General features: G+C 45.3%; 1 protein-coding gene across 3 annotated transcripts in view; it reads right to left on the bottom strand.

The window, feature by feature from the left end:
• Positions 1 to 12436, bottom strand: part of kirrel3b (kirre like nephrin family adhesion molecule 3b) — a 583172-nt gene that overhangs the window by 220945 nt on the left and 349791 nt on the right. For all 3 annotated transcript variants that reach the window (XM_080214871.1, XM_080214872.1, XM_080214870.1), the window contains exon 2: positions 3103 to 3252. In XM_080214871.1, coding sequence (XP_080070997.1) covers positions 3103 to 3252 — 150 coding nt within the window. The remainder of the gene's footprint in view (positions 1 to 3102; positions 3253 to 12436) is intronic.

The raw sequence follows: 12436 nt of genomic DNA on the forward strand, positions 1-12436 counted from the left end.
ACTCGCTCAGTACTGCACTGGAGTGTTAGCGATGATTTTAGTGTTCAAAATGTGGGGTGGAAGTTGACCCCAGAACTCTTGACTCAGAGATGCAACCAACTGAGTGAAAGCTGACACTAAAGGCAGCAATCCCTGCTTTCAAAAAAAGTTGATTTATTAGTTACAAGTAAGGCTTACATTAACACTGCAATGAAGTTTTATTTTGAAATCCCCCTAGTTGCCATAGACCGGCACCTGTCCAGGTCAACACACCTAACTAGCACGTCTTTCAGAAGGTGGGAGGAAACCAGAGCACCCAGAGGAAACCCACGCAGACACGGGGAGAATGTGTAAACTCCACACAAACAGTGACCCAAGCTGGGAATTGAACCCGGGTCCCTGGCACTGTAAAGCAGCAGTGCCACTGTGCCACCCCACCTCTTGGTACCACTCGTATTGTTTCAGCTCATCATTGAAGAATTCTTAGTGACAGCATTCAGTCCTGCAGGCTTATAATAGCAGGTAGAACCTGCAAAGTGCTCGAAACACTAATTAATGTGTTGTTTTAATAGGAACAGTTACTAAGTCATCGATTATTGTGCACATCAGACAGTGTTTGCTTATTAGACAGGTTCACATAGCTGGAGGATTTGTTTAGAATTATATTGCTGTGCGACTGCCAAGTCCCCTAAGCCAAGGCCCGTACTGATGAGTTAGCCTATCGTGGAGTCGTTCTAGTTTGATTTGTAAACACTAACCTTATTGGCTGGAGGAATTGCAGACCCTCCCTCAGCACCACGTACAATGACCCTTCTCCATGGGTTCATTAAGGGGACACCCCCCCCACCGTCAACCCAACAAGAACCTCCGACCCCCAACCAAACCCTCTGGTATTTTCCTGAAGTCTCTAGAATTGAGATTAATCTCCCGAACACTGTTGTAAGCAAACACGGAGAGAAAAGTCATAGGGAATTAAAACATGACATTTTCCCCAATTTCCTTCAATGTTTATTTATTAATTATGACACTTTGGAGGTGGTGTGAACGTTGTTTGATTGAGAATGAAAAATTACCCAATTAGATAATGGCAAATCTCCTTCAATGTTTTCATTCATTCCTGGGACATGGGAGTCGTTGACTGGGCCAGCATTTATTGCCCATCCCTAGTTGCCCTTGGAGGGCAGTTGAGAGCCAGCCACATTACTGTGGCTCTGGAGTCTCCTATAGGCCAGACCGAGTAAAGATAGAACATAGAACATTCCAGCGCAGTACAGGCCCTTCGGCCCTCGATGTTGCGCCGACCAGTGGAACCAATCTAATGACCCTCTAACCTAAACTATTCCAATGTTATCCGTATGCCTATCCACTGACCATTTGAACACCCTTAAAGTTGGCGAGTCCACAACTGCTGCAGGCAGGGCATTCCACGCCCTTACTACCCTGGCAGATGGCAGATTTCCTTCCCTAAAGGACATTAGTGAACCAGATAGGTTTTCCAACAATCAACGATGGTTTCATGGTCATCAGTAGATTCTTAGTTCCAGATATCTTTTATTGAATTCAAACTCTACCAGCTGCTGTGGCGGGATTCGAATCCAGAACACTAGCTGAGTTTTTGGATGAATAGTTTAGCAATAATACCAAATGGTGTGTGCAGGTGGTGTCCTGTCAGGTGTAAAGGTAAAGTCACCATAGTCCCAGATGACCATTGGCTACTTTGCCCTTTGAGGGGGATTTAGCCTGAAAATCACCAAACCTCAGGTGAGGGGCAAGGTTGAGAAGATGGACTTGATTCAGAGATGCAACCAACTCAGTTAAGAATATAAGAACATAAGAAATAGGAGCAGGAGTAGGCCATCTAGCCCTTCGAGCCTGCCCCGCCATTCAATAAGATCATGGCTGATCTGAAGTGGATCAGTTCCACTTTCCCGCTTTCTCCCCATAACCCTTAATTCCCCCGTCTATCAGAAATCTGTCTACCCATGACTTAAATATATTCAGCGAGGTAGCCTCCACCACGTCAATGGGCAGAGAATTCCAGAGATTCACCATCCTTTGAGTGAACAAGTTCCTCCTCAACTCCGTTCTAAACTGCATCCCCCCCCCACCCCTTTATTTTGAGACTGTGCCCTCTAGTTCTGCTATCCTTTCTAAGCAGGAAGAATCTCTCTACCACTACCCTATCCATCCCCTTCGTTATCTTGTAAGTCTCTATAAGATCCCCCCCCAGCCTTCTAAACTCTAACGAGTATAGACCCAGTCTACTTAATCTCTCTTCATAGACTAACCCCCTCATCTCCGGTATCAGCCTGGTGAACCTTCTCTGTACTCCCTCCAAGGCTAATATATCCTTTAGTAAATACAGGGGACCAAAACTGCACACAGTACTCCAGCTGCGGCCTCACCAGTACCCTGTACAGTTGCAGCAAGACCTCCCTGCTTTTATATTCTATCCCCTTCGCTATAAAGGCAAACATTCCATTCGCCTTCTGATCACCTGCTGCACCTGTAGACTGGGTTTTTGCGATTCGTGCACAAGGACCCCCAGGTCCCTCTGCACTGTAGCATGCTGCAGCTTTTTGCCCTTTAGTTATAGCTGACTATAATGAATAACCTCCGCTGGCACGGGAATTGTACTCATGTTGTGGGCATCGCTCCGCATCACTGACCAGCTATCCAGCCAACTGAGCTAACCAACCCTCCTGTCAGGATGGGCATGACAAGAGGAAGTATTGAAATCTTCAGGAATACAAACAAACATCACTGTCAGCCTTATCTCCCCATCCCTCCTGGTTTTAGCTTGTAGCCTCATGGAGATCCCAAACAGACTACACATCTGTTTAGCATTCAGCGCTTGCTAACAGCCCACAACACTCATCCACTCAGCTGAACTGCCAATTCCCGGATGTGATTAACCAGTTGAAGTTGGATTGTATCATGGAAGAGAGGGGTGTGGAGGGATATGGTCCAGTAGTAGGTCAGTGGGACTAGGCAGAAAAATGGTTCGGCACAGCCAAGAAGGGTCAAAAGGCCTGTTTCTGTGCTGTAATGTTCTATGGTTAACACATCACTGTAAACTGGAGGTGCACTGCCTGATGCCACTCCACCATGTCAGCCTCTTACCTGGCAGCTGCTTCTCGACCCCCAGTCCCAGGCCGTCCTTTGTCCACAGAACAATTCCATGATAGCCTGCGACAGCACATGACAGTGTGACCGGGTGACCTGCTACCACCACTCTGTCCTCAGGCTGGAGGGTGAAGGAGGAGGCATAGCCTGATGGAAAAAACAGATTAAAAGATGGTTCAAAACTAAAAATTGTGACAAATTCTCTCTGTGTTTCAGAACTTAAGTCAATCCCTTTCCTTGCACTCTTACATAATACAAACCCACATAAGCTTACACCCCCCTACAAACACAGAGTTATGGAGCCAGTCTGGCAAACAAAGAGGCCATTCAGACCATCGAGCCCAGAGCTCTCCACAGAGCCAAGCAGTCAGTTTAAATTCACCTGCTTTATCCCTGTTGCTGTCCAAGTTTATTTCCTTCAAGTGCTCATCCAATTTCCTTTTGAAATCATTGCACGTCTCCTGAACCTGAACCTCGTGGGCAGTGAGATCCAGGCCATTACCACTCGCTGCATAAGAAAAGTATTTCCTCATCGCCCCCCCCCCCCGCATCTCTTGCCTGAATCCTTGAATTTATCACAAGCCGGGAATCCCAGGGTGACAGGGGAAATCCTGGCCAGAGCATTAGCATTGGCTCCTGCTCAGACATATCCTGGGAAATTTTGCCACATGGCCTCTCACCTCAAACCTCCACACCTCCACACCCATCGCATTGGTTGTCCCACATGTCAGTCTAAGTGCTGCGCCACCCTCCTAGTTTAATTTGAAGGTTGGCATAGTCTTCCTTAGTAATAAGTCTCACAACACCAGGTTAAAGTCCAACAGGTTTATTTGGTAGCAAAGTCCTTTGCTACCAAATAAACCTGTTGGACTTTAACCTGGTGTTGTGAGACTTCTTACTGTGTTTACCCCAGTCTAACGCCAACATCTCTACATTATACTCCTCCTTATGAGATACCCATGTTCACATGACTTTATGAGCAATTAACAAAGGTTTTCAATGCAAAGGAAACAATACCACTCTAACTTCCCGTGGGTCGTTCTCAGTCGTACTCTGGCAAATAATCTTCAATTCCTGGAGGGCCCTGGATAATCTTGGAGGGTTCCAATCCTCGGCTGTAAATATGTCTGGCCTTGAGTGTTAACAGTCTCATTAGACAACCAACAATCAACTTGCATGAGTTTTGCTTCAGATGGACTATTGCCTGTCTTAGTAGAGTGGAACCAATGAGGATTCAAAAACTTCTCTCACCATCTAAATCTGGAATTGTTCACTGCAATATTACGTACAGGGACTGCTGAAGGCGGCAAAACCTCCAGGAATACATCCAAGCAGAATCTTCAAACCTACCTCCTCCTCATTGTCAGCACAGGTTGTAGTCAGTGCCCTCACAGGAATATGGATGAGGAGGGCAGTCACTAACTGTGCCTCTCCATGATTAGGAAGGCTCTGATTTCAATTCTGGATCCCATTCCAAATCCAGACCCAGATTAATGGAAACCTGCCTCTTGCCTGTTGATGGCAAAGGTTCTTTGCGCAGATACATGAGCAGCTGTTGTAGTTTTACCAAACCTATTTAGGCAGCAACACACATACTTGACATTGAACAGGATGTACAGCACAGGACCAGGATAATAATCCCAATGGATCAACGCTCTATCAAAACCTCCTCCTCCTCTCCTTCATATTATCATATCTTTTTATTCCAGAACTATTCCATCTGATCAACAATTCAACATTCTAAATGCTCGCAGAGTGAAGAGGTTTCTCCTGAATCTCTTGGTGAAGTTATTAACAGTTATCTCAATTAATATTTCTCTTTCTTTATTTCTGAGTATTCTTTATGAATGGGGTCTGTGCAGTTATGCTCTGTGCTAGTGAGATATAAAGCAAAGTAGAAAGTTATTCCTAATTTGGCATTGAAAACTCCGTTCACATCGGTGGGACAGAAAATCCTGCTGGAATGATGGGCTAGAAAATTCTGGCAATGTTATTGTGACCTTGCCAATCAGGCCCGTGATATTCATGACAGATTTGTATCTTATCCTCATTTTCCCAAGACTGGAAATTCCTGCTCGAGGTCGATGGACCACCAAACTTTTCATCGCACTTGCGACAATGCCTGCAAAAGGTACCCCTCAGCTCCATAATCTCGGATACCATAGAAAGAGGCCCTTCGGCCCATCGAGTCTGCACCGAACACAATCCCACCCAGGCCCTACCCCCATATCCCTACATATTATACCCACTAATCCCCTCTAACCTACGCATCCCTGGACACTAAGGGGCAATTTCTTAGCATGGCCAATCAACCTAACCCGCACATCTTTGGAATGTGGGAGGCAACAGGAGTACCCGGAGGAAACCCACACAGACACGAGGAGAATGTGCAAACTCCACACAGACAGTGACCCGAGCCGGGAATCGAACCCAGGACCCTGGAGCTATGAAGCAGCAGTGCTAACCACTGTGCTACCATGCCGCCCATATACATTGAATACCATGGAACATTTGGTGACCAGAAGCCTTAACAGCTTTATTTGGAACAGAGTTCCAGATTACCACTGTCCTTACACCCCATCCCACAGTCAGTCTGAGCTTGGCTGATTTTATGACTTGGTCAAAACAGACCGCAAATGAGTAATTTGCCTTCTAACTCCTGATGCTGACTTTGATTTTGATACAAATGCTAATACATTGTTGGTGTGTATCAGCGAGGTTGACATGTGTGTACTGCCATTAAGCATTAGCTGTCTGACTCCCAGAGCTCTCATCTAAACTTTAGCTTCTGTAGGTCACATTCTGGGAAAGCTGGACTTTGATCCATTCTCTTGAAACAAAGCTCCACCACTCTCCTACCCACCCTACAATTTAGTTATAAATTAAAATTGAAATTGGAGCTCGTCAATCTCGAGCTAGAGATGGGATCCAGTTAACCTTTGCCCTCTTATGATGATCCTGAGCTTGTCAGAGTGAGGATGCAGAGTTTTAGGGTCCTGGACCAGAATCTCAAATTACATTAGGAAGCTAGACTAGACCCCAACAAGTTTTCTATTTTGCAATAAAATGTAAGGATAGGATGCTTCACTCCAGGAGTCAGTCCACTGGCAAATTAGTCATTGTTTATCATAAACCATACTACTATTTAATAATAGAGTTTTGGTATAATGCTAACAAAGGAAACAGTTTAACCATTAACAGTTGAACAATATTTTAAAAATGAAAGGAAGCAACTTTAAGTTCTAACTTATCACTGTTTCAGTTCCAAACAAGCAATATTCTTCTTACAGACTTAAAAATCATTTTAAATTCAATTAGCAACAATAAATATACTTGTTATAAATGTTGTGCACAGTCTAGAAGCTTTCAGGGAGGCCTTTATTTTCAAAGCAACTTGCTCTTTCTTTTAAAAAGGCCCATCCAGAAATCAAAAGCTGTTTTCTCTCTCACGTACCTAGCTCCTCCCATTAACCACATCATCACATGAACCTGCCTACCTAAACTAACAATCCATTTCTTTATTCAAACTCCAGGGGACCTTTTCTTTTTGTAAACAAAAGTCCATTAGCTCTTTCTTAGTAAACTCTACATGGCTAAAAGAAGCAATAATTCTGCTCTTGGAGCATCTGAACTATATGTTCTCCAAACACACCAACTGCCTGCAGAATAGAGCTGAATCTCTAAACAGTCACCTTAAACAATAGCAATAGCACACTACCATCACAAGAGTAAGGTGTAGACACAATGACCACATACAGTCTTCCACAAATTGATGGTGGCACAGTGTTAGCGCTGCTGCCTCACAACACCAGGGACCCAGCTTGTGGAGTTTGCATGTTCTCTCTGTGTCTGTGTGGGTTTCCTTCGGGTGCTCTGGTTTCCTCCCACATTCCAAAGATGTGCAGGTTAGGTGCATTGACCGTGCTAAATTCTCCCTCAGTGTACCCAAACAGGCACCAGAATGTGGCAACTAGGGGACTTTCACAGAAACCTCATTGCAGTGTTAATGTAAGTCCACTTGTGACTAACACATAAACTTTAAGTTAGTGGAACCATTATTGTGCCCTGCTATCAGCTCTACATGAATAGTTTATGTACCATATTCATAGAAATGAAATCTTTGAGGATGTTGCGACCATGGAACCATATCGCACAGAAGGGAGTTATTCAATCCATTGTAGCTTTTCTGCCTCTTTGAAAGAACTATTCAAATGCTTTCTCTTTTCATCTTCTTCTCCAGTTTTTTTTTCAGACAGGAATTCAATTCACTTCTGAAAACTGAGATTGAATCTGTGTCCACAATCATTTCAGGATGTCTGTTCCAAACTCTAACAACTCAGTATGTAAAACAAATCTCTTCTCATTCCACGCCTGGCATTTTAGCCAGTTATCTTAAACCTGTGTCCTCAGGTTAACTGGCTCCCCTATCCAGTCTGTCATTTCACTTCATAGTTTTGAACATCCTCATTACAATATGTGCCAATATTCCATTTGAGTGGTAACCACCTTTTTATAACCATTTAACATAACCTCCTTGTCTCTCCCTCTGTTTTTTTCTAATGGGATATAGCTGTCACAGGCAAAGCTAAACTTTGTTGCCCATCCCTAATTGCCCTTGAACCGAGTGGCTTACTAGGCCATTTCAGACAACGTGGATCCGTAGTCATGCGTAGGCCAGACTGGGTAAGGGCAGCCGATTTCTTTCCCTAAACGACACTGGTAAACCAGGTGGGTTTTTAACAACAGCCAATAATAGCTGTCCAAGTTACTGTTACAGGGACAAGCTTTCAATTGAAGATTTTATTAATTTAATTTAAATTCCACCAGCTGCCATATTGGGATTTGAACCCATGTTCCCAAAGCATCAGTCTGGGCCTCTGGATTACTAGTCCAGTCATATTAACATGACACCACCATCTTCTGGAAGCTTTCTTAACAATCTTGTCAGCTTGCACTGCCACTGTCAAGGGTTTTTGCATACATATCTCCCAGTCTCTCTGTTTTTGCATCACCTTCAAAATTCTCAAGCTGTTATTTCCAAAATGCACCAAAAAATACTTCTCTGTACTAAACTGTGTTAACCATGGGTCTGCCCCTTCTGTCTGTCTCGCCTTCTGTTAATGTTCACCATGTCTTCAAGCACCGTCCCATCTGCACAGTTGAATTGTCGTACCCAGGCCCAGGTCTCGAGTGTTTATGAGAAAGAGCAGTGGTCCTTAGACCAGCCCTTGGGGTGGGATGGGGAGGGGGAGCAGTGATCCTGAGACCAGCCCCTGGGGTGGGATTGGGGGGGGAAAGCAGTGATCCTGAGACCAGCCCCTGGGGTGGGATGGAGGTGAGGGTGGGGAGCAGTGATCCTGAGACCAGCCCCTGGGGCAGAGTGGGGGGTGGGAGCAGTGGTCCTGAGTCCAGCCCCTGGGGCGGGTTGGGCCGGGGGGTGGGGAACAGTGATCCTGAGACCAACCCTGGGCAGGGGTGGGATGCAAAAGTGGAATAGGTAAATCCAGAAGACTCTCTTAAGGCAAATGCAAGAATGCACTAGGGTCACAAGTTCATTCTCGTTAAAGGAAATCTCAAAGATTTTTCCTTCTTATAAAGAGTGACTAAGGAAAGGAATAGGCTCCCAGATAGAGAGGTGGGAGGGAACACTGTGGAATTATTGAAGAAATAATTGAAAGATGCAATGGTGGTGATTAACAATGGGGTGCAAAGGACCATAACCATCTTTTGATTGGCTTGTGATGTAAATCCATTACCAGCACTTTATGTAAGTGGAGGTGGGAAAGTTATAGGTTTCACTCCATTAACACAGCGTCCAATTAAAATGACCCAGAATGATCCTGGAAGAGAGGCTTGTCTTATGTTGCACCTTTCACAACTTTAGGACATCCAGTACTGCCTTATAGGCAATAAAGTACTCTTTGAAGTGTAGTTATCGTTGAGAGAAACACTGCAGCCATTTTGCACACAATAATCTCCCATAAACAGCTTGTGATAATGATCAATAATGAGACTTGTTGAGAGATAAATATGTAAGAAGAGTAGAACTGGGAGCAGGAGTGGATAATTCAGCCCCTCGAGCCTGCTCTGCCATTGTATACGACTGTGGCTGATCTCATCTAGGCCTCATCCCCACTTTCCTGCCCATTCCCCCTAGTCCTTCAACCCATTGCTAGATAAAAATTTATCTTCTCCTGAAATTTACTCAAATGCCCGAATTTTCCTGTCCCGCTTGCCACGGGAATTGTAAGGGACGGGGTATGGGTCATGCAAAGGTCCATCGACCTAGGGTGGAATTTTCCAGTCTAGGAGCGAGCGTGGCTGGAAAATCTCACCCCAAACTCTCATCGCACTTTGGCGTAGTGAATTCTGAACACTGGTAGTAAAACACCCCATCCCATTCTTCTTCGAACTGTCATACAGGATCTCCAGCCGAGAAGGCAGTTGAATGTTGCATCTGAATGGCTACATCTTGTGGCTACTGCTGAACCCCCCCCCCCGCCCCAGGACTGAGAATTAAACTCGCAATCTACTGATTCAGAAGTCACAGAGAGCTATACACTCAGCCAAGGCTCACAACCAACCAGACAGGGGTCTCCCAGGTTCAACTCCCCTAGCCATTGGTTTGGTGATCCCAATTACTACGGCAACAGAACGGATTGAACAGTTCCCAGGACGGTGAGGGGTTTCCCGTTCTACTTCATTGCCCCATAAACCCTGCGGCAAAAAAAAACATCGGCTAAGGACAAATTTGTGATGCTGCACATGATTGAATAACCTGTTGACACCCACTATCCACAGCAGCCTGAGGGAAATGGCCGAGGGACAGGTTCCCAGCATGGAGTAGCACTCAAGAGAGCAGGGCAAAGAGAATCAGAGAGAAAAATACATTTGGTTTCCCCAAACCATGAAGTCAAGATAATCAATTACTTATTTTATTTCCATTTTTATTGCCCTCATTCTTCACTTGTCACCTGTAGTTCTGCTGTCACACACTGCAGCTGGAATCGACAATGCTTCAGAGGTACACAGCGACAGAGCAAAGCTCTGTCTATTTTACAGTCAGTGTGTGAGACCCAGCAAACTGGAGTTCCGCTCAGCAGCACCCGCGCTTCATAAAATCCTAAAATCCCTACAGTGCAGAAGCGTCTGCATCATCTCTCTGACCGAGTGTCTTACACAGGCCCTTCCCTCCACCCGATCTGCATAACCCCACACGTTCCCCATCCGCCTAACCTGCGCATCTTTGGACTGTGGGAGGGAACGGGAGCAGCCGGAGGAAACCCACGCTGACACGGGGAGAAAGTGCAGACTCCACACAGACAGTGACCCGTGATTGGAATTGAACCCAGTCCCTGGGTCTGTACTCATTAGAGTTTAGAAGGCTGAGGGGGCAGGGGGGGGTTCTTATAGAGACTTACAAGATAATGAAGGGGATGGATAGGGTAAAGGTAGAGAGATTCTTCCCGCTTAGAAAGGATAGCAGAACTAGAGGGCACAGCCTCAAAATAAGGAGTGGAGGGGGGTGCAGTTTAGAACGGAGTCAAGGAGGAACTCCTTCACTCAAAAGGTGGCGAATCTCTGGAATTCTCTGCCCGTTGAAGTGGTGGAGGCTACCTTGTTGAATATATTTAAGTCACGGGTAGATAGATTTCTGATAGACAAGGGAATTAAGGGTTCTGGGGAGAAAGCAGGAAAGTGGAACTGATCCACTTCAGATCAGCCATGATCTTATTGAATTGAGGGGCAGGCTCGAAGAGCTAGATGGCCTACTCCTGCTCTTATTTCTTATGTTCTTATGGTGCAGTGAGGCAGAGGTGCTAAGCACAGTGCCACTAACCCATCCTTGACTTTGGCTCTGAGTTTGGCTGGATGAGAGTCGTAGCTGGTGCAGCTGGCATCAGCCCACTTTGTACCCAGGTTACTTGTGTAGTGTGTCCTCCAACATTACCTCAATGACTGGTGTGTGCATGTGCGCGCGCGTGTGTGTGAGAGAGAATGTGTGTGTGTGAGAATGTGTGTGTGTATGTGATTGTGTTGCCTGTGTGTTTAAAATGTTATGCGTGTAAGTGTGTGTGTGTGTGTGTGCATGTGTACATGTCTTTGAACATGCGTGTGCGCATGCCATCTCTCACATGGACTCTTTAGGAGTAATGCCATCAGACTGAATATCTCTGACAAGCTGAGGTTTGCAAACTATTGCCCCACAATGTTCTCTGCTTTACTTGAAGCTGCATGTTACTCCCTCCCCACCTCCCCACACCAACATTGTAATATTCCTCTCTATTGTTCTATCAGTGTAATGTTAATTCTTTCAACAAAAGACATTGATCGAAAATCTCCTTGCATCAAATCAAACTGTAATTAAAGATGTTTATCCTGGTTTCCAAAGCGTAACAGAGGGAAGGACAAATTACTGTATTCATAATTAGAATTGAGCTAAAGGCTGCAAGGTAATTTTATCACAATTATTCAGTTTGATTCTCAAGTTCTCCTTTCTCCTTCAGCCAATTCCTTACTTGTCCCGGATTTGCTTGTTCTGGGCCTGCCTTTGATATGACCTGTCATATCAAGGTATTTCCCAGTGCGAGCCACTGTGATGGGAGCAGGAATCCTACAGCTGATCCACTTGTTCCGAGCATATGAGATACTCAGGCAATGGCAGTGCACCAATCCCCCCTTCCAACCCCTGAACACAGATGGGCAATGGGTCTCAATTCAGTTAGCTTGCATTGATTGAGCCACAGAGGAGTTCCACACACTGCATAAGGCAGCACAGTGGCTAGCGCTGCTGCCTCATAGTTCCGAAGACCTAGATTCAATGGCCAGAATACAGTCCAATTAAAGTTGGAAATCACAAAATGTTCCTTCAACTCAAAGACTCAAGTAATTGAGTTGGATGAAATGTTGATTAAAATAAACATTTGTACAGCACCCAGAACCCCTGTGGCATTTTGTGCTCGTATAGAAAGATGACAGGCAATTTGTGCACAGTAAGATCCCACAGATAGCTATTTAATTGCGACCAGATAATCTGCTCGACTTCCTGGATCAGTGTCTGTGTGGAGTCTGCACGTTCTCCCCATGTCTGCGTGGATTTCCTCCGAGTGTTCCAATTTCATCCCACAGTCCAAAAGATGTGCAGGTTAGATGCATTGAACAAAGAACAAAGAAATTTACAGCACAGAAACAGACTCTCTGGTCCTCCACGCCTGCACTGACAATGCTGCCCGACTTAACTAAAACCCCCTACCCTTCCGGGGACAATATCCTTCCATTCCCATCCTATTCATGCACTTGTCAAGACGCCCCTTAAAAGTCACTACCGTAT

This window comes from Carcharhinus amblyrhynchos, chromosome 29, assembly GCF_965287045.1.
Source record: "Carcharhinus amblyrhynchos chromosome 29, sCarAmb.v2.hapA, whole genome shotgun sequence".
Taxonomy (NCBI): domain Eukaryota; kingdom Metazoa; phylum Chordata; class Chondrichthyes; order Carcharhiniformes; family Carcharhinidae; genus Carcharhinus; species Carcharhinus amblyrhynchos.